The sequence below is a fragment of the Bos mutus genome, chromosome 12 (genome assembly GCF_027580195.1).
Source record: "Bos mutus isolate GX-2022 chromosome 12, NWIPB_WYAK_1.1, whole genome shotgun sequence".
NCBI classification, from domain to species: domain Eukaryota; kingdom Metazoa; phylum Chordata; class Mammalia; order Artiodactyla; family Bovidae; genus Bos; species Bos mutus.
In genome coordinates, this window is record NC_091628.1 from 23,196,117 (window position 1) to 23,216,687 (window position 20,571).

The following is a 20,571-nucleotide window of genomic DNA, read 5'->3' on the forward strand; positions in this document are numbered from 1 at the left end:
TTTACCTTATGCTTATGGACTCTGAATTATGGTTCTGACACTGAGATTGAAACTAAGTTATTATTTGGGGCAAATGATTTTGGGGCCCAACAGTTAGTGGCTCACACCACCACTCTTCCAAGGCATTCAGCTTAAGTATTACAAAATAATAGAATTTTTAAACTGAAAGAATATTAGAAGTCTAGTCTATCTTTCATAAGAAGTTGAGTGCCAGAGATTAAGCAATATGTTTGAGATCACACAGCTAGTTAGCTGTAAACCCAGAAATAGAATCTGGGACACAATTTATACTAGGCTTTAAAACGCCTCTCCCACTTTCAGAAACAAAAATGTGGAAGTTTTTCTCTGAATTCTTTCTTTTCTTTCAATTGGAACTTCCTCCATCCATTATCTAAAATCTAGAGGGAGAGACAGATTGTGTTGAGTACCGCATGAGCGATTAATTAGCTTAAATGGACATTATATTTAATAGTCACAAATGCAAAAATTTAAGGCATTGATATAATTTAGTTAAAATAGATTTTTCCGTGACAAAATGAAATTATTTTAAAGTATGAACAATAACAGTAAAATTATTGAAAGTTGCTTCTCTTATTTTTAGCTGCGGTAAAAATGTCACTTAAGTCATTCATACAGGTAAGAAAAATGTTAATTTTCCAAGTTTCTGTTAACTCACCTTGGAGTTCAGCTTCTGGGGGGCTGCCAATTCCATCGGTCCACAAGATGGCAGTGTCATACACGAATGTCAGACGGAGTTCGGACTTCAAGTCAAAATGCTGCCAGCCTCCGACCCCAGCCGGGGAGTGGAACACATAGGAGACATACAGAGGGACTCGAAGAGTCACATAGGACTGCACGAGGTTTAGGACCTAAAACAATACAATTATATCTATCAGCACCATCTGGGGTTAATTAAACACACTTAATTTTGTATGAGCCATTTTCTCCTTTCACTTATCTGAAGATTTTGAGTTAATCATCGAGGAAAAGAAATGAGAGCATGGACAACACTACTGCCCCCTCACTTAATTTTGGATTGGGGTCATGGAGGATAAATAATTATGTACTGAGCGCCTACCACTGACATTGTGTTGGGTTCCCAAATAAAGCTACTCAATATTTTCATTCTCTCCCATAATTGTATTTATAGGTATGTGTGAATGACTGAATGAATGGATAGAGGGGTGAAGGATAGAGACAGGAGAGTTAAGACTGAAAGAAATAAAGCAAATTTCCCAACAGAAATTTCCCACGTCCTCCTGGAGTAGCCCTGCCAGTAACAGATACCAGTCTTTGGCCCATGCTTGTTCTACTCTTTCACACTTGATTATATTCCAAAGCTGAGCGTTGTCTTATGATCACCTACCAAAGGTTATCATCCTTAATTCTCAGAATAGCCCTGAAGAATAGCAGGGCAAAGACAACTATCTTCTTCTTATACATGAGGAAATGGGCTTAGGTCAGATCATACTGCTCACAAGTTTGAGTCAGGTTTTCTGATATATCTATTTCTCCTTCTAGGTTGAGCTGGCAACAGGAATCACACGTGTGAGTTATTGAATAATTAAAAACATGATAAACTCTCATTTATCATGTTTTCATGGAGCTAAAAGTAAACTCCTCAAATCACAAAATGACCACCTGAATCACGAACAAAAATATATCAAATGAAAACCATCTGGGGCTTCCCTCATGGTAAAGAATCCACCTGCCAATGCAGGGGACACAGGTTCGATCCCTGATCCAGAAAGAAAAGATCCCACGTGCTGTGGAGTAACTAAGCCCGTGCACCAAAACTATGGAGCCTGTGCCCTACAGTCTGTGCTTCACAACAAGAAAAGCCACCTCAATGAGAAGCCCTTGCATTGTAACTAAAGAAAGCCTGACCAGGAACCAAGACCAAGCACAACCAAAAATAAATAAATAAAAGAAAACCATCCACCAAGCTGTGGATTATTTGATTCTCAGCTGTGTAGTAGCTAATACTCCCCATTATCTTCTAATGTAGCCAGCAGAAGAGGGGCTTTACGTCGGGGTCTTTTAAGATAGCATTTTCTAGGACTTGCTATTCTTGCAGGCATTGAAAAATTGATCTTGAAGTGCAGTTTTAACACCCTGACAGTGTAATGGAGAGTGATTGCTAATCCATATGCCACGAGTAATTAAGATGACTCTTTTATCCTGTGATTTTAATAAACACTCATTAAAAAATAGGCTGCAGACATGGATTCCCAATTAAACTAAAAGAATAATTTTGCCTACATTACACACTATCCATCAAATGTTACCAAGTGTGCTATTTTGGAGAAAACTAACATTGATGTCCTAGGGACAAGTTACTTGGTGTACAGCTCTCTTACTATTTCTTCTTGATTTCATTTGATTTCACTGGTAAACTAGAGTTTAATTGTTCCTGGATGTGGAATCAGCATCTTATTGCATCTTCTTCTCAGCTTAGAATCTCTGTCTAAAAGAATTGGAACCTAAATGGAACTAGGTAGATCATTCAGGTCATTTACCTGTTCATTCCTATAAAAATGAAGAATGCAATGCATTCATTTAACTTCTAAATATCATGTGAATGAGCAGTTAATTTTCTTAATCCAGTACATCAAACATACATTTTAATATGCCACCAATAAACATAATTTTAATGTAATATTTTAAATTATTATTATTATTTTTGCGCCAAGTCTTTGAAACCTGGTATGAATTTTACATGCACAGCACATCCCATTTTGGACTAACCCCATTCTGAATGCTCAATGGCTACACATGGCTAATGACTGCCATATTGGACAGCACAGATTAGACTCTTCTACCTGAGGTCTTTTAATTAGAGCACACATTGAAAACAACAATCATTTAAAAATGTTTGACAGTCATGTATCAATAGTCATGATACTCTATGTGGGATACGTGATAGCCATGATATTCTGTGTGGGATATGTGACTTGTGCTTATGTCAAAGGAAACTGAGCCAGAGTTGTTAGAATCTTACTTGAGGATTTCCCACTGGTTGAGATTTTTTTTCTGTTGCTGCTTTTGTTGACAGACACATGTCTATACCATCAAGATGGTGGTGTGTGTGAATGTGTAAGAACAGCTCATAGATCTCAATAGCTTGAAGTCTCAATAAAGTGTGTACTTAGCTACTCAGTGGAGGACATTGTTTGAACAAGTCAGAACTCTTAGCCAAGGTCTCTTGAGTAATAGCAGTCTACACATCCAGGAACACCTGGACGGAGATCTTGGCATCTGTCCCATTAGACGCCTTTCTGAACAACTGTGGTATCAGAGATGAATGAGGGACCTTGAAACAAGGAGGAGTCAATACTAGTCCACAAATTCTTTAGGACAACTCTGTAGGACATTACAATAGTAGAATCAGAAATAATCTAAATGACCAATAATAGAAGAATGGTTAAATAATTATGATGGCATGCCAACAAGGTGAAAGATCAAGTTCAGTTCAGTTCAGTCGCTCAGTCGTGTCTGACTCTTTGTGACCCCATGAACCGCAGCACGCCAGGCCTCCCTGTCCATCACCAACTCCCAGAGTCCACCCAAACTCATGTCCATTGAGTCGGTGATGCCATCCAACCATCTCATCCTCTGTCATCTCTTCTCCTCCCGCCCTCAATCTTTTCCAGCATCAGGGTCTTTTCCAATGAGTCAGCGCTTCACATCAGGTGGCCAAAGTATTGGAGTTTCAACTTCAACTTCAGTCCTTCCAATGAACACCCAGGACTGATCTCCTTTAGGATGGACTGGTTGGATCTTCTTGCAGTCCAAGGGACTCTCAAGAGTCTTCTCCAACACCACAGTTCAAAAGCATCAATTCTTTGGTGCTCAGCTTTCTTTATAGTCCAAGTCTCACATCCATACGTGACCACTGGAAAAACTGTGGCCTTGACTAGACGGACCTTTGTTGACAAAGTAATGTCTCTGCTTTTTAATATGAAAGATCAAGTAGTAACCAAAAATCATGTTTATGAAGGACTCCCTTGGTGATCTGGTAGTTAAGAATCGGCCTGCCAATGCAGGTGACACAGGTTCGATTTCTGGTTCAGGAAGATTCCACATGCCACAGGGCAGCTAAGCCCACACACCACAACTACTGAGCCTGTGCACCCTAGAGCCTGTGCTCTGCAACAACAGAAGCCACTGCAGTGAGAAGCCCACACACTGCAACTAGAGAGTCGCCCCCATTCGCTGCAACAAGAGAAAGCCTGTGCGCCGCAACGAAGACCCAGTGCAGCTGAAAATACACAAATAAACATAAGGCTTCCCTGGGGACTCAGTGGTAAAGAATCTGCCTGCCAATGCAGGAGACAGGAGTTCGATCCCTGGTCCAGAAAGACCCCACATGCTGCGGAGCAACTAAGCCAGCGTGCCACAACTACTGCAGCCTGCACACTCCGGAGCCTGTGCTCCGCAGCGAGGGAGGAGCCCTGCTCGCTGCAACTAGAGAAAAGCCTGCACAGCGACAACAACCCGGAACAGCCAATAAGTAAGTAAAATCTAAAACCATAGAAAAAATCATGTCTGGGATGAATTTTCCTTGTCAAGGAGGAAAAGGGTTATAATATGTTAAATTAAAAAGCCATAACCAAAGAGTATAAATAATATGCTGTTACTATTAAAAATGCATATACATATTGAAAAGAGACTAGAAAATATGCCTGTGTACAGTGATTGTGGATAAGGAGTGAGTTCTTTTGTAAACTTTTGGTTTCCCAGCTTTCCATAGAACTATCATTACTTTCACTAACAAAAAAACCTACATCACTAAACATATTGACAAGCTTGACAACATAGGAAGCAATGTACTTCATGGAAGTTATACATTTTGGATTCTTCTTGCTATTTCTCACAAAATGATTTAGAGTGGCTTACAATTTTTTTTTTAAGAGTAAATTGGTGTGCTAAGTGGAAAATAATGGGATGGAAAGAGATGACTTCTAAAGTAGATTCTAGCCTCAGGGGTGTATGTTTCTAAATCAAACAGTTTTTGTTTTTTTTTTTTAAAGGAAAATTATTCCACTGATCAAAACAACTAAGAAAAAACATGCATACTTTTCCAGAATTATATTATGTCTTTTCATGAGTAAACTGCCATTTCATGTGATTGAAGTTGAATTTCTGCAACTTGTTCATTCTCCTTGAATAATGTTATCTGTTGCTAATAAGGTGAGAGTTAAACCTCTGACCTTTCAATGCTGCTGACCAGGCTGTGAAAGGTGGAATGAACTGAGATCTTTTAGTCTTAAGAGAAGTCGTTTACAAGAGAAAGTCTCCAAAAGAATCCAACAGTTTAAAAATTTAGTTCAACTTTAATGACTATTTTGCATCACTAGTGTTTTTCATTGTTTCATTGTTTCACCCAAACAATTTAAAAGTTTATTCATAAGCGAGGTCACACAAAACGATGGAGCAGAATAATTTTCAATTTATCTCTATTTCTCTCTTCCTGCTGAATCTGCTTTTACATTTTAGAAACTAACTATTAAGAGGGATTTTAGCGTTGACTATCATTAGAGAAATTCCAAATTTCTTTTTGTTGGAAAGTAAATTGTTAACTTTTATAAGAGTGAGTATTTAACTCCTGTAACTCGACTTGGAGGGAGTTTAACGTCTGTGTTTGATGTCCTCACCGGGTACCCATACAGACCCTGGCACAGAGTAGGTGCTTATTCAATATTTCTTTAATGAATAAGTGGGCAATAAATTAGATAGAAAAAGCAGAACCAGTCTTGTGTGCGTGTGTGCTCAGCTGTGTCTGACTTTTTGCAACCCTTTATATTGTAGCCTGCTAGGCTCCTCTGTCCATTGGATTTTTCAGGCAAGAATACTGGTGTGGGTTGCCATAACTTACTCCAGTTGATCTTCCTGACCCAGCGACCGAACCCACATCTCCTGCATTGCAGGCGGATTTTTTTTACTGTTGAGCCACAATGAATAAGACAGAAAAAGCAGAACAAGTCTTAATATTAGCTAAAACTAGTTGTAATCAAACTGAATAAAACTTAATAAAACTTCATTTGCTGTTAACAGAGAACTATCTTGGATATTTCATGTGATTCTTTCAGTTTGGCAACTCTGTCTTGTAAGTTAAATAACTTGAAGCTGGGAGGTTAGACAAGCCAGAAACCTTTAAAAATGTGCTACAAAACAGCTTTTTAGTCACAGAGAAAAATGCAGAGACCTGGCAATATTTCCAGGCAGTAGCTCTTGCTACTAAGAACATGAAAGATAAAAATCGGTCCTTCATCATGTTGTTCTTGGCAGAAGCAATTACCACTTAGTAAAATTGGTTTGCATAGTGATTACCTTGATCTAAGTTGGCAAGTCTAGAAGAGGACTAGAAGGAGCAAGGTACATCTATTTGCTGCTTGGCCAGGGAGATGCGGTATTGGCAGAAGACAAACAGACCCGGGCTTATTTCTGTTCTTGTATAAGGAACAGAGAACAAAGTTTATTTGTCTTTCTTGCAATTTCATCTGTGACCATAACCATTCCTCATGTTCACCCAACTAAATGACACTGAACTTACTCAAATAAATGTCCAGATAAGTATCATGATGTGGTTAAGAGCAGAGGCTTACAAACAAATTGAATTGGGATGAGTTATTTGAATTCTCTTTGCTTCAGCATCTCCAAAAAGGGAAAAAAAATCATATTTGTCTCATAGTGTTTTTGTGAGGGCAGATTTAGTGGAAAAACGTAAGGTACTTAGACATGATGACAGGTATATAGTAAGCATTAAACAGATGTTAGCTATACTATTATTGTCTTCCCTGATGGCTCAGTTGGTAAAGAATCCGCCTACAATGCAGGAGATGCAGGGTCGATCCATGGCTTAGGAAGATCCTGGAGTACGAAATGACAACCCACTCCGGTATTCTTGCTGGGAAAATCCCATGAACAGAGGAGCCTGGCAGGCTACACTCCATGGCGTCCCAAAGAGTCGGACACAACTGACGTGACTGAGCCAGGGTAACTGCAGGCTTTTCAGGAGGGAAGCCTGTCTGGATTGCATGCATAAAAGATAGAAAAGTACTGCCATTTTGCAGAGAAGATAGAAAACATTCTTGAGACTAAAAAGTGACCATAGACTCGATAAGATCTACAGAGAAGCTCCATGGTACGAAAAGCTTTTTAAAAAACAAGAACCAGAACAACAATGGAATCCTATTACTATGTCCCACTGTGTTTATGCCAGTAGAGCCCGTGACTCTGGCAAGATCCTGAGAGAAGAGCATCCAGACAGAACACAGGAATGATTTAATAATGCATCGAAAACAGGCTCTGTAAGGAACAATCAAAAGACTGGAGATACTTGCCCTCTAAAGAAAAAGGCTGATGTAGATGTGTCAACGTGAGTCTTTATTCTGGGGATAGGACTTTGTTTCTTTCATGTTTCTTCCAGGTGGCAAAGAGCGACTTGAAGAGGTAACACTTATGAGGGTTTAAGTAACCTGCCCAAGAAGACGGAGCTAGAAAATGTCAGAGCCAACTTTAGGTCTGCATTTGCTAAATATCAATATGCAGGCTCTTTACACCCTTCTATACTGTCTTCCTGTTGGTGTTCTTACTTGGGATTTTTAGTAATTCAAGCAAGTTTCTGGGCATTTGTTGCTTTTAGAGGATGTAGAGATAAAGTCTCACATCCTTGGAGTCCAATAGATCCCAGACATAAAATACATGGCCATTCGACATCAACGCCAGCAGAACTGCTCCAGGTTTACAGCTTTGCTCTGGGGGTAAACCCACAGTTATGATCTACGTTCCCCTTACTACTAGTTTTCTTATATTTTAACATCACAGGAATATAGCACAGAAAGAAATATAGACTCATGGTTAAATTTTGAAAGACAAGATTATTCTGGATACCATTTGACACTTTAATGTATGCATGTGTGCTAAGCCTGCTAGGCTCCTTTGTCCATGGGATTCTTCAGTCAAGAATACTGGAGTGGGTTGCTGTGCCTCTTCCAGGGGATCTTCCCGACCCAGGGATCGAACCCACATTTCTTACATCTACTGCATTAGCAGGCAGGGTCTTTACCACTAGCGCCACCTGGGAAGCCCTAGTTTAATGTATAAGCCTACTTATATAAACTTTTGTTCAGCCCGGTAGGACGGAGCAAGAGTTTTAATTAAAATACTCATTTCAAATCTAAGCTACACCCTATATATTTTAGATTCTCTGTTATAACTGCTAATGAAGACCTTGCTTCACCACCATTTTAATAACAACTTTGCTGCTGATGGTGGTGGTGATGGGGGGTGGAGTGTGTGTATGTGTGTCTATTTTTATGTATAAATGTCTGCCTGTGTAGTATGAAGAGGAATAAGTAATTGTAGAGTAGAAATAACAGTAAGCTTTAAATGAAAATACTTTTGACTATGTTAGTGATGGACTATGTTAGTGATGAACCAGATAAGGAAGAAAAGGGGAGAAAACTAGAAAGATAAAGAAGGCACAATGGAGGTAGAAGGAGAGAAAGATAGACGGTAGGTAAAGAAGAAAGTAAGGAGGGAGAAAAACTGGACTGACTCTGAGGACTAAATCCTTACTTTAGATGGTTCATGATACATCCCAGGCATCTGGAACACAACACAAAAAATGCAAATGTATACTTTGAAGAGAAATTAGTATTTGCAGTTTTATAATATCAGAGTAGATTTGGAGCTTACAGCATAGTTATATGGTGTCCTTTCAATCCAAAGATAATGCTACTGACCCATTGCTTAAAAAAAGACATAGATTTCTAGAAATAGACATGGATTTTTATAGCACTCGTGCCAATCACCTACTCTTTCTTGTGCCCAGTAACCCCTATCACCAAGATGGAAAACAGGACTTCTGTCCAACCGGTTTGTCCAGTGACCAAAGCTCAGATGTTAAATGTCCATACCTGTCCATCGGTTCCAATGGTCCCTCCACAGTCAGTGAGCAGCTCGGACATGTCGTAGTAGCTAACAAACTCCCATAAGCAGGCCTCTAGGTTCAGGTTTCGGTAGAAGCGTAAGGTATTGGAGCCTCTGATAGATGAGCTGTACTGGTAAGGATAAGTCTCTCCAATTATTTCTGGATTTTTGGTAGCATCAGTCAAGAAACCGTGGTGGGTCTTTACTTCGGTGTAATCCAAGAGGTTGGAGCACTTGTGGTTTCCAACACGGGTACCATCAGGGCTGAGTGTGAGCTCAAAGTTGGAAAGCTCTTTGGTAGAGATTACAGGGAGCATGCCTACAAGGAATTGTGATAATCACTGTTACCATTTTCACCAACAGCAAAGGGCTTTGAACACTCGCTTTATAATCTCTTTATCTCTTGAAAAGCTAAGTGAGCAGTGACAGTTCAGATGGTAAAGAATTGCCTGCAATGCAGGAACCAGGGTTCAGTCCCTGGGTTGGGAAGATCCCCTGGAGAAGGCAGTGGCACCCCACTCCAGTATTCTTGCCTGGAAAATCCCATGGACAGAGGAGCCTGGTGGGCTGCAGTCCATGGGGTCGCTAAGAGTCGGACATGACTGAGCGACTTCACTTTCACTTTTCACTTTCATGTATTGGAGAAGGAAATGGCAACCCACTCCAGTGTTCTTGCCTGGAGAATCCCGGGGATGGAGGAGCCTGGTGGGCTGCCATCTATGGGGTCGCACAGAGTTGGACATGACTGAAGTGACTTAGCAGCAGCAGATATATATAATATTGCCTAATATTGCCTAAAGCTTCCTGTCCATTAGCTACTTAAACTATAACTAATGTACCAACTAATAGAATTAATGTTTATATACTTTAGATATAAAGTGAATTAAGAGGAATAGAATATGAAACTGTCTTCTGTACATTGGGAAATGTTCCTAAAGTGTGGATAAAGTTACTGACTCAGAAATTCTGGCTGCACTTCGCTATCCAGAGAAAATGAACACAGAATTTAACATTGTTAGGGGTATTTTTATCTTATTTTAATGCCTAAGAAATGTCTTAGTTGTTGCAATAAATATTGGCAGAGATTTATGAGATTCTTGCTATGAAAAAGCAAATAGATGTTGAAGGCAGGGACTGAGATATCATGTGCTTTAATGTAAGTCTAAGTTCAAGAGTTTTGAAGGCACACTATGCCATTTTGTAAAACCACATCAACCAAAGCTTTGTTTCATTGTGTTGTGACATGTATGACACTTACCTAATTTTAAACACTGAAATTGTCAGAAAAAATAAAACTGGGCAGACAGATAGCAAAATACACTCAAAAGAAGCAAGACTTGAAACTTAATGTAAACTGAGCATTTATTGTACACTTGGTTATTCAGAAAACAGGCAGACCTCAGAGATACCACAGGTTTGGTTCTAGACCACCGCAATAAAGTGAATATAAAAATGAAGTGAGTTCCATGAATTTTTTTGTTTCCCAGTGCAACTATACTGTAAAGTGTGTAATAGCGTCACGTCTAAAACACAATGGACCCACCTTCACTGAAAAATATTTTATTGTTGAAAAATGCTAACCATCACCCGAGCTTTCAGTGAATCAAAATCTTTATGCTGGCAGAGGGTTTGAAATATCGAGAGAATTACCAAAATGTGGCACAGAGATGTGAAGCAAGCAGAATGCTGTTGGGAAAACAGTGCCAACATTGCTGGAAGCAGGGTTGCCACCCACCTTCAACTTGTAAAAACCGGAGTATCTGTGAAGTGCAATGAAATGAGCTCTGCCTGTATTTAGTAAAATAAACCAGGGAAAGAGAAACCCAAGCCATCTCCACGCTTTGCTTACGCAGTCACCTACCGTCTGTGTGGGGCATCGTGACGGTGAGCTTGATGAGGTTCGTGTACTCTGAGTCCTCGGGGCCCGTGTAGCGCAGTTTAGCTGAGAAGGGCTCTGCTCCCACTATCCCTGGCACTCGGGGCTGGCAAAGACCTAAGGCACAGTGAAGACACTTATGCTAAAAGAAGATAACGGTTGACACCTAAAGTATATACGTTTTTAATAGGCACTATTATTTTTCTCTACTTTAAAATTCTCTGTGGACCACGGCATTGCTGAGAGTAGATACTATGAGGAATCAAAAGACCATTGTGTGACAAGTAATTCCAGCAGACAGTCCAATGGCTACTTCTTAAGACTTGGAGTATCTTCTAAAGTTTGAGAAAAAATAGTTATTGTTCAATGTGATTTAATATATGCTGTACATCATCGGTTATGGTCATATTCACAAGATCATTTTATTATAAACAGATACAGTAAAAATGACTGAGAAACAATAGGAGAAAAGTGTCAGTTCAGTTACTCAGTTGTGTCCGACTCTGTGACCCCATGAACTGTGGCACGCCAGGCTTCCCTGTCCATCACCAACTCCCGGAGCTTGCTCAAACTCATATCTATCGAGTTGATGATACCATCCAACCATCTCATCCTCTGTCATCCCCTTCTCCTGCCCTCAATCTTTCCCAGCATCAGGGTCTTTTCCAACGAGTCAGTTCTTCGCATCAGGTGGCCAAAGTATTGGCGTTTCAGCTTCAGCGTCAGTCCTTCCAATGAATATTCAGGACTGATTTCCTTTAGGATGGACTGGTTGGATCTCCTTGCAGTCCAGGGGATTCTCAAGAGTCTTCTCCAACACCACAGTTCAAAAGGTATTTATGAGAATGTCAACAAAATCAGAATCAGGCCCTAGCATCAGGCATGTCTGTTTTATTAATAAAGGGTGATTAAAGTCATTGTTTAATTTTTTTGGCATCAACACAATACTTTGGCTTTAAAAGAAACTTAAAAATCATACATTTTAATCCTGATAAAAGAACATGTTTACTACACTGTTTATTAATATATATTGACCCTGAATATATAAGGGTGGGAGATGGTCCATATAACCTTTCTTGCTGCAACAAACATACTTCTGAAGAATTGTATACAAATGGAATTTTTAGAAATAGAATCTTATAAAAAGAATGATTTTTAAACTCTAGGTTAAAAATTGTGCAGAGTAGAGGGTTAGTTTATGAAGTGGATTTCCTGTCTTTTCAATGTTGTCTCCAGCCACATCTATTTCCCACCTCCACTGTGTCTGGGCTCCAGTCCTGCCTCATCATCAGTTACAGTCAAATTCACAAGATCATTTTAATATAAACAGACATAGTAAAAATTATTGAGAAACAACAGGGAAAAAGTAACTGTGGTTTAACTAAATGAATGAGATTGTTATCCTAGAATTAAATACTTGACTAGTCATAAAATATACATTATTTGTAATAAAATAAAGTTAAAAATGTACTCATTTTAGAAATGAAAACTAGAATCAGAGAATCTTAAAGAGACCAAAATACATAGTTTTCTCTCTATATATGGTTTCTTACAGTATGTACTTCCCTTATTAACTCCCTTGTAATATAAAGTATAGACACTCTTGCATACCTCTGTTCTTGGACTGTCCTTCCCCTCCTGCCCCAGCAAGCTCCTGCTCATCCAACACCCAGCTGGGAGTGCCCTGGCTTCGCACCTTCACATGAGCCACACTGCCCAGATCCGACCCGCCTGTACCATCTGCTTCATCTGATCACCCCTCCTCTCCCCTACATGCTGCCTTATTTCTCTGCTTGCAGTTCCCAGAATACTCTAGGTTTCCTCATGCATCTATGAGTCATTGCTTATGACTTTCCCCCACTCCTGTTTTCAAAATTCAGCTTAAGCATCTCCTCTTTGATGAAACCTCTCATGATCCATTCAGATTAGAACTCATCATGATGACTTCTGCATTTCTGAGCCCTGGCCAGACTAAAATGTGTCTGTCTTCAACTTGAGTGTGAAGGAAGGGCAGGAATATGGGAGGGCAGGAATCCTGCCTTATTTTTCATATTCCAGCAAAATTGTAACATTTGTGTGGTGATTGAAAAATGAACAATGAGTATATATTTGTTTTCTAATGTCTATTTTTGTGAAAATAGATTATCATTTTAAAATACCTATCATTTTAAGAGCAGCAATGGCTCAGATGGTAAAGAATCCTCCTGCAATGCAGGAAACCAGGGTTTGATTCCTGGGTTGGGAAGATCCCCTGGAGAAGGGAATGGTAACCTGCTCCAATATTCTTGCTTGGAAAATCCCATGGACAGAGGAACCTGGTGGGCTACGGTCCAGGGTTGCAAAGAGTCAGACACAACTGAGTGACTAACACTTTCACTTTATCATTTGAAATTATCAACGTATCACAGAATACATGGGGCATTTGGAGGAATGAAAATAACTAGAAATTAGACATATATAACATTCCTCGGTATTCCAGCAAACATGATGTGAAAACTACCTTCTTCTCTGCCGATGGTCACAATAGGACTCATCAGCTCCAAGCCTTCACTGCCGTCAGCATTCACAGCTCGAGCTGCACACTGCACTCTGGAGCCAGGCTGGAAGTATATGGAGTCTAAAGTGATCATCTTGGACGAAGTGAAAAAGGTGTCAAAGTCCACTTCTCTCATGGGGCTGGTCACGCCGTCGGGGCCCGAGGGGCGCTGATCAGCCATCGGTACCGGGTCAAAGTGTCATTGATGTTCTCACTTGCACAAATAGAGCCTGTTTTTTCATAGTCTGGATATTTAGGGTTGCAAGCCTATGGGAAACAAATAACTATGTTAGGGCCACAGGATAGAACAAGGTGGAAATTATTCCTCTTAAATTCTCTCTACTTTAGTATCTTTGGTGCTATTTTTTTTTCCCCCCGAAGTCAACAATGCTATTCATGCAACTTTCAAATTCCTATTCCTAGCCATGCTAGCTTTCAGGAACTCTGATCTTGCATTTCAAACAGCTTATGGGGCTTTTCCACCTTTAACTTGGTAACTTGAGTAAAAGTGACACTCATTTCATCATCTCTCGCATCCTTAGAGTTGTCGGATCATCCCTGTTCTTTCTCGCTCCCTCACTTTCCTCTTTTTATTTTGTCCCCCATGTCCAGTGGGTGAGTGAACTTGGTTGATTCTTTTTGTGCACTGTCTCGTAAGTTGGTCCCTTCTTCCCATTCCCAGCATCACCTTTCTATCTAATTCAGAGCCTTTCTAGTCAGGGGACCATTGCTGCCATGGTAACACTTCAATACAACCCCTCTGCTCATGTCATTCTTCTGGGCAAGAGCTCCCTGCTGCTGCTGCTGCTGCTAAGTCCCTTCAGTCGTGTTTGACTCTGTGCGACCCCATGGACTGCAGCCTACCAGGCTCCTCTGTCTATGGGATTCTCCAGGCAAGAATACTGGAATGGGTTGCCACTTCCTTCTCCAGGGCATCTTCCCAACCCAGGGATCAAACCCTTATCTCCTGCATTGCAGGCAAATTCTTTACTGTCTCAGCCACCAGGGAAGCCTGATACATACACTGCTGCTGCTGCTGCTAAGTCGCTTGAGTCGTGTCCAACTCTGTGCGACCCCATAGATGGCAGCTCACCAGGCTCCCCCGTCCCTGGGATTCTCCAGGCAAGAACACTGGAGCGGGTTGCTATTTCCTTCTCCAATGCATGAAAGTGAAAAATGAAAGTGACGTCGCTTAGTCGTGTCCAACCCTCAGTGACCCCATGGACTGCAGCCTTCCAGGCTCCTCCGTCCGTGGGATTTTCCAGGCAGGAGTACTGAAGTGGGGTGCCAGTGCCTTCTCCGATACATACACTACCATGTATAAAATAGCTAGCTAGTGGGAAGCTGCTGTAGAGTGCAGGGAGCTCAGCTCAGGGCCCTGTGATGACTTACAGAGATGGGAGGGAGGCACTAGAGAGAGGAGATATATGTATACGGACATATAGCTGATTCACTTTGTTGTACAGCAGAAACTAGCAGAACATTGTAAAGCAATATAAAATAAGTAAATGTGTCCTGATTTTTGCTCACAAGGTGCTTATAATTTATAGCAAAGAGAGGGTAACTAAAAAAAGCAATGATAATATGCCATTTGTAATGCAACCATCATTTTGGAATAATATTTCCTTATGTGACTCAAACTAGTGACCCTCCATCAGACCGTCCCAAACCTTCCCTCACAGGTGGAGCTGCGGTTCTATTTCCTAGTTTGTATCATGATAATGCTCATCTTGCCTTATAGTAGAGTGACAGAGTCTTACATATTTTCCTCTTCCTTATTTTTAAATTCCTCGAGCACAAAGTTTATATCTTACTAATTTTTCTCCCAGTGACAGATTCTGAGATAATATGAGATACATACCATGGGCACATCAGTTAGTAAACCTCTGTCAGATGAAAGGGAGAAAAACGGGAGCTTCACTTGAGTAATATTTTCCTCTCCAAAGACCAAAGAGTAAATACTGCAGTATTTTCCCACTTTTATCTCATCATGGCAAAGCCCATGCGACCTTGGTTAATGTTCATAACTATTTTTACTATTTCACAATTTTCCTCCATTTCCTACTCACTGTGATACAGATGACAGGATAACCAGACACAGGCCCAGCACTCTCTTTGGCCCTGGAAGAGTCATCGTACATCAGCAAGGACACAACTTGAGGGACAGAAGGAAAAGTGACATCGGCCATGCTGTTCATTTCTTCTATATACACAATGGCTTTGGTCGCCTTGAAGGAAAAGATAAGTTACCCATGATTATTGAAATATCAGACTCTGGATGCTTCTACTGTGCAGAACAATACCGACAAGTAGGCAAGTACATAGTTTCAATATAATAGCAACTGTCACACCCAGAGACCCTGCGGTGTGACAGGCCCTATGTGGCTTGTTTCTAATGACCCTAGCATGTACAAGGGAGGGGACCTGCGCCCAGGGCAGTCTGTTGGCCAGTGGTCCACAAAGTATGTGGTGGTAATTTTTTCTCCAAATGGTAATGATACTGGCTAAATGTAACTGGGTTTGAAGTGTTGGGGTCGTAAAGTGGAAGACGATGACAAAGTCAGTTAATGAATAGTGGGAGGAAAGCTGAAGGAGCCATGGGAGAAGGTGGATTCTAGGGGTCACGTGAGATTGTGGATCCTGCTGAAGGGGATGGCCGTGCAAAGTGAAGCTTTAGACGGGCAGAAGCACAGCGTGAAGCAAAGGCAGAGGGAGAAGCTGAGTCGCAGACAGAAGAGGGTCCTGTGAATATCTACTGCTCGTAGGGTGATAAGAACACCTTGCTGATACATTTGCCTTAGCTCCTGAACCATCTTCCAATATCTGATGATACCTCACAGTTCCTAAGCCTATACTTACCAATGTCCTCTTAAAAAGGCTTTGATCACTTAAAGTCATTTGAGTGAATCTCTGTTCCTCTTACTCGGGAGAGGTTAATACAATGCTCCATAAAAATTAAAGACTCATTTCTTAGGTGATCAAGACTTACATTTGAAAAAGATTTGCTGTTCCTACTTCTTGAATTTTAACTATGACTTGAAAAAAAAGCCAAGTAGCAAAAATTATAAAATATTAAAAATATTTGTACTTAAGGGAAAAATATCTTATACTAATAGTGAAGTCACTGATATATAAAAGAAATAGAATAATATAAACATTGGTCAGTTTCTTAAATCTTACGATATCACTTATATGCAAAAATCTTAAAACAATGATACAAATGAACCTATTTACAAAACAGAAACAGATTCACAGATTTAGAGAATGAATTTATGGTTACTAGCGGGGAAGGGTGGTGGGGAGTGATAGAATGGGAGTTTGGGGCTGACATGTACAAACTGCTCTATTTAAAATAGATAAACAACAAAGACCTACTGTATAGCACAGGGAACTTTGCTCAACATTCTGTAATAACTTAAATGGGCAAAGAGCTTGAAAAAGAACAGATACACCTATATGCATAACTGAATCACTTTCCTGTAAACCTGGAACTCACACAACATTGTTAATCAACTACTCTCCAATACAAAATAAAGATTTAAAAATCCTTTAGTTTTAAAAATTAGGTTTAAAGGTCAAAATTCTATGGAGATTATGGTTATCTTGAAGAAAATCTGGTCGATGATACAATATAAAATAAAATGAAAACAGAAAAGAATTGTTAGGACCGTAACATTTGAGTCTTTGAGCCTCTGGACATCAGTGTAATAGTTATGATGAACAGGTGGGGATTTTGAGGGTTAGAAAATAGTTTCATGGGTTAAAAATGTGTGTTTTAATGAGTTATGGCACTAAACTAATAGCCTCATCCTTGTGCTGAGACTACAAAGCACAAAGGTTAATCCCAGATTCAATCATTATTAGATTCAATCATTATTGACTGAAATGGGAAGGGTAAACTGGGCTGCTGTGGGACTCAGAGACTCTAGTCCTTGACTTCCTACAGACATGATTTTTCAAGAAAGAGACAGGAATCTTTTTTTTTTTTTGGCCGTGTCACTTGTCTTGTGGGATCTTGGTTCTCTGACCAGGGATGGAACGCAGGTCCTTGGCAGTAAAGGCGTACAGCCCTAACCATTGAACCACCAGGGAATTTAGGAATTTCTTCATTCTTGTTTTCCAATGGAAGTAACATTTATTTAGGAGGTGAAGAGAGATTATGTGCATATTCTTTATACAAGTCTAAAGTCCATGACTTAGCTGTATACTGGGGATGGTTACATGCATTTTCCCTGATAAAATGTTGGCCATGACTTTATATCCATATCTGATTACTTACCTGTGTCTCTGCTATCATATTTTCATCAGGTTTTAGGTGGACAGTGAAGGCCTCTCTCATTTCTCTTACGCCATCGAATATTACTTCAATTTCAACAATGTGCTGGGTTTCTCCCTCCTTAAACTCAATTTCTACAAATGCAAAATCACAGGTTTAAATCCTTTACATAGGAATATGAGAAGCTTCTGGTAACCTTTGACAATGACCCACAATGAGAAATACATTTTATATTGTGGCCCAGTATACTTAGACTATGTAAAGATACTCACATATCTTGCACGTTTATGTGCACATGTGGGTGTGAATAAAATGAATAAAGTTTTTAAAACATCATCTATTCTCACTATATGCATTGCATGCTAATATTTTTCCATTCCATTTTATCCAGAAGAAAACTCTAATCATAAGCTACTAAATTGATTTTTTTGATTCACAGTTTGAAAAAATGCAGAGTGATGGAATAGGCAATTCATAATTCTAATACTGGAACAACCAGACAAACTCACCTCTCATTTCCCAGAATTTCCAGACCAATAGGACGTGTGTCAAATATATGATCACACAGGTATTACTGAGTGTGAATAGTATTTTCATTATGTATGTATCTAGAAAAGCTGGACATAAAATGGTTGCAATTTTTAACATCATGTCAAATTATATTTTAAAAAGACTTCTTTTGGTTGTTGATGTTAATCTTAGAAATGCAGAACATTTTATTAACAAAAGCGTTAATGGTGTTTTTGCTCTCACCCTGTTCCTCCTCACTAAAAATAATTCCTTCATTGTTATGAAAATTAAACCCATCATGATAATCCCTTTTTAATCATTTATTCTAAAATTCTCAAGATATTAAAAAATTAATTGATTTTATTGAACTCATGAATAAGCAGCTGACCAAAGTTGGATAAACAACTTTGTGGGCTTTACAATGCCTTTTAAGAAACTGGTTCAGGAGAGAAAATAAAGAATATAATGCATAATCATTCCAATCTGAGAAGATAACAGATGCTGCAGTATTTGATCATTATAATTCTAAATTAAGAAGTCCTTTAAAATGTAACAGAAGAAAATGTGTCTTTAATGTATCTTTCTTTGCCTACTTCCATCAATTATGAAAAAGATTTTTTCTTTAAAATTGTGTTAGTAAGCCAGACTCATCTTTCAAATCAGTTCTGTTTCTCAGTACAGCCATTTCTCACATTGGCCTTAGCCTATAATTTGAGTCCATCAGTCTTATATTTCTCCCACGCCAGGAGGGCTTATGCTTCTTGTTTCAGAGGGTGAAAATAGCTGATCACTTTCGGGTCATCAATTTGTTTGGCTTGACCTGTGGTGATGTTGCAATGGAAAGTTAGTTTCTAATCCTTCAATATCCGGGGATTTCACAGGAAAATACAGATTTTTCATATCTTTTGCACTTTTCTGACTGCACACTGTCATCTGTCTATGACCATACAAGTTTTGCTCAGCAGGGAATGAACTTTCTTGTTGAAGATTTCCATTATTCCATCTTTCCCTCATACCCTCCTTGATCTACTCATTTTCATTGCTTATCTTAGCCTTATAAGCATCTGAGTTCGGCAGTGCTGTGAATTATACAGACCCAGTTTCTAAGAAGTCGAAAACTTCAGTATTTATTTTAAATGCTTAGATTACTGTCTTCTTACATATATGTGCTAAATGACAGTTCTTCCTTCAATCAATATATAGTCTTTATCTGCCACTTTAGTCATTTTTTTAGGGTTTCTTTTTTTTTGATGTGGAACATTTAAAAAATCTTTATTGACTTTGTTATAATACTGCATCTGTGATGTACTGTGATGCCTTTTTGGCAAAAAGGCATGTGGAATCTTAGCTCCCTGATCAGGGATTGAACTTGCAGTCCTTGAAATAGAAGGCAAAGTCTTAATCATTGGACTGCCAGAAAAGTCCCCAGACATTTATAACACAAAACTATTTCAACTTTTATTCTATGTTTAATTTTTTGTTTATTGCAAAGGACTGACCACAATTTGGTCCATAAGAAGATGTTATGTTTCAGGAAAGATTAAATTTTTATTATAAACATTTATAAATAGCATGCTCATATTTATAGGACAAAAGAGACACAGGTTGATTTAACATTTTATGTTTTCTCTGACTTCATTTGTCAATTTACTATATACATATGATTTTGTTTTTGTTTTAGCAAAAAGAATGGTTTTATTTCTAAGAAAAATATTTTCTGTTAAAGGTCATATTGTACATATTTAGAAGATGCTTCCTTCATGTAAAACATGCTTATGTTAGAGATACTTATTTCAGATTTTATAATTTCATAGCTGATCAGTTTTTTCCTCTCCTTTTCAGTTTTATGTGATTTATTTCAAATAGATTATCATTCTTTACATAGGAAATAATATGAAGATAACTTTGAAGCTCTATAGCAGTTCATCAGACTTTTACCATATATGCAAAGAAAATACATGGTTCTTTGTAGAAGATGCTGTTTTTTCCTATTGTCTCATTAACTCAGTCAGTGACTGATAGTAACTATTAGTCACTTTCTAAACTGTTCTGAAGTTAGCAGACCAAGATGAATGCCTGTAGTCTATGATCACCAAAAACTGTTGGCTGTGGCAGGTAGAAAACTAGAAACGAAGTGGGTAAGGACAATTACTACTACTAAGTTGCTTCAGTCGTGTCTGACTCTGTGAGACCCCACAGACGGTGGCCCACCAGGCTCCCCCATCCCTGGGATTCTCCAGGCAAGAACACTGGAGTGGGTTGCCATTTCCTTCTCCAATGCATGAAAGTGAAAAGTGAAAGTGAAGTCTCTCAGTCATGTCCGACTCTTAGCGACCCCATGGACTGCAGCCTACCAGGCTCCTCCATCCATGGGATTTTCCAGGCAAGAGTACTGGAGTGGGTTGCCATTGCCTTCTCTGGATAAGGACAACTAAC

The 20,571-nt window shown here is 39.3% G+C and overlaps 1 protein-coding gene across 1 annotated transcript in view; it reads right to left on the reverse strand.

Moving 5' to 3' along the window:
* FREM2 (FRAS1 related extracellular matrix 2) overlaps window positions 1–20,571 on the reverse strand; it is a 166,175-nt gene that overhangs the window by 23,449 nt on the left and 122,155 nt on the right. Inside the window, 7 exon segments of the mRNA XM_005901576.3 lie at window positions 677–869; window positions 8,925–9,256; window positions 10,799–10,930; window positions 13,314–13,511; window positions 13,514–13,616; window positions 15,419–15,577; window positions 17,629–17,759. Coding sequence (XP_005901638.2) covers window positions 677–869; window positions 8,925–9,256; window positions 10,799–10,930; window positions 13,314–13,511; window positions 13,514–13,616; window positions 15,419–15,577; window positions 17,629–17,759 — 1,248 coding nt within the window.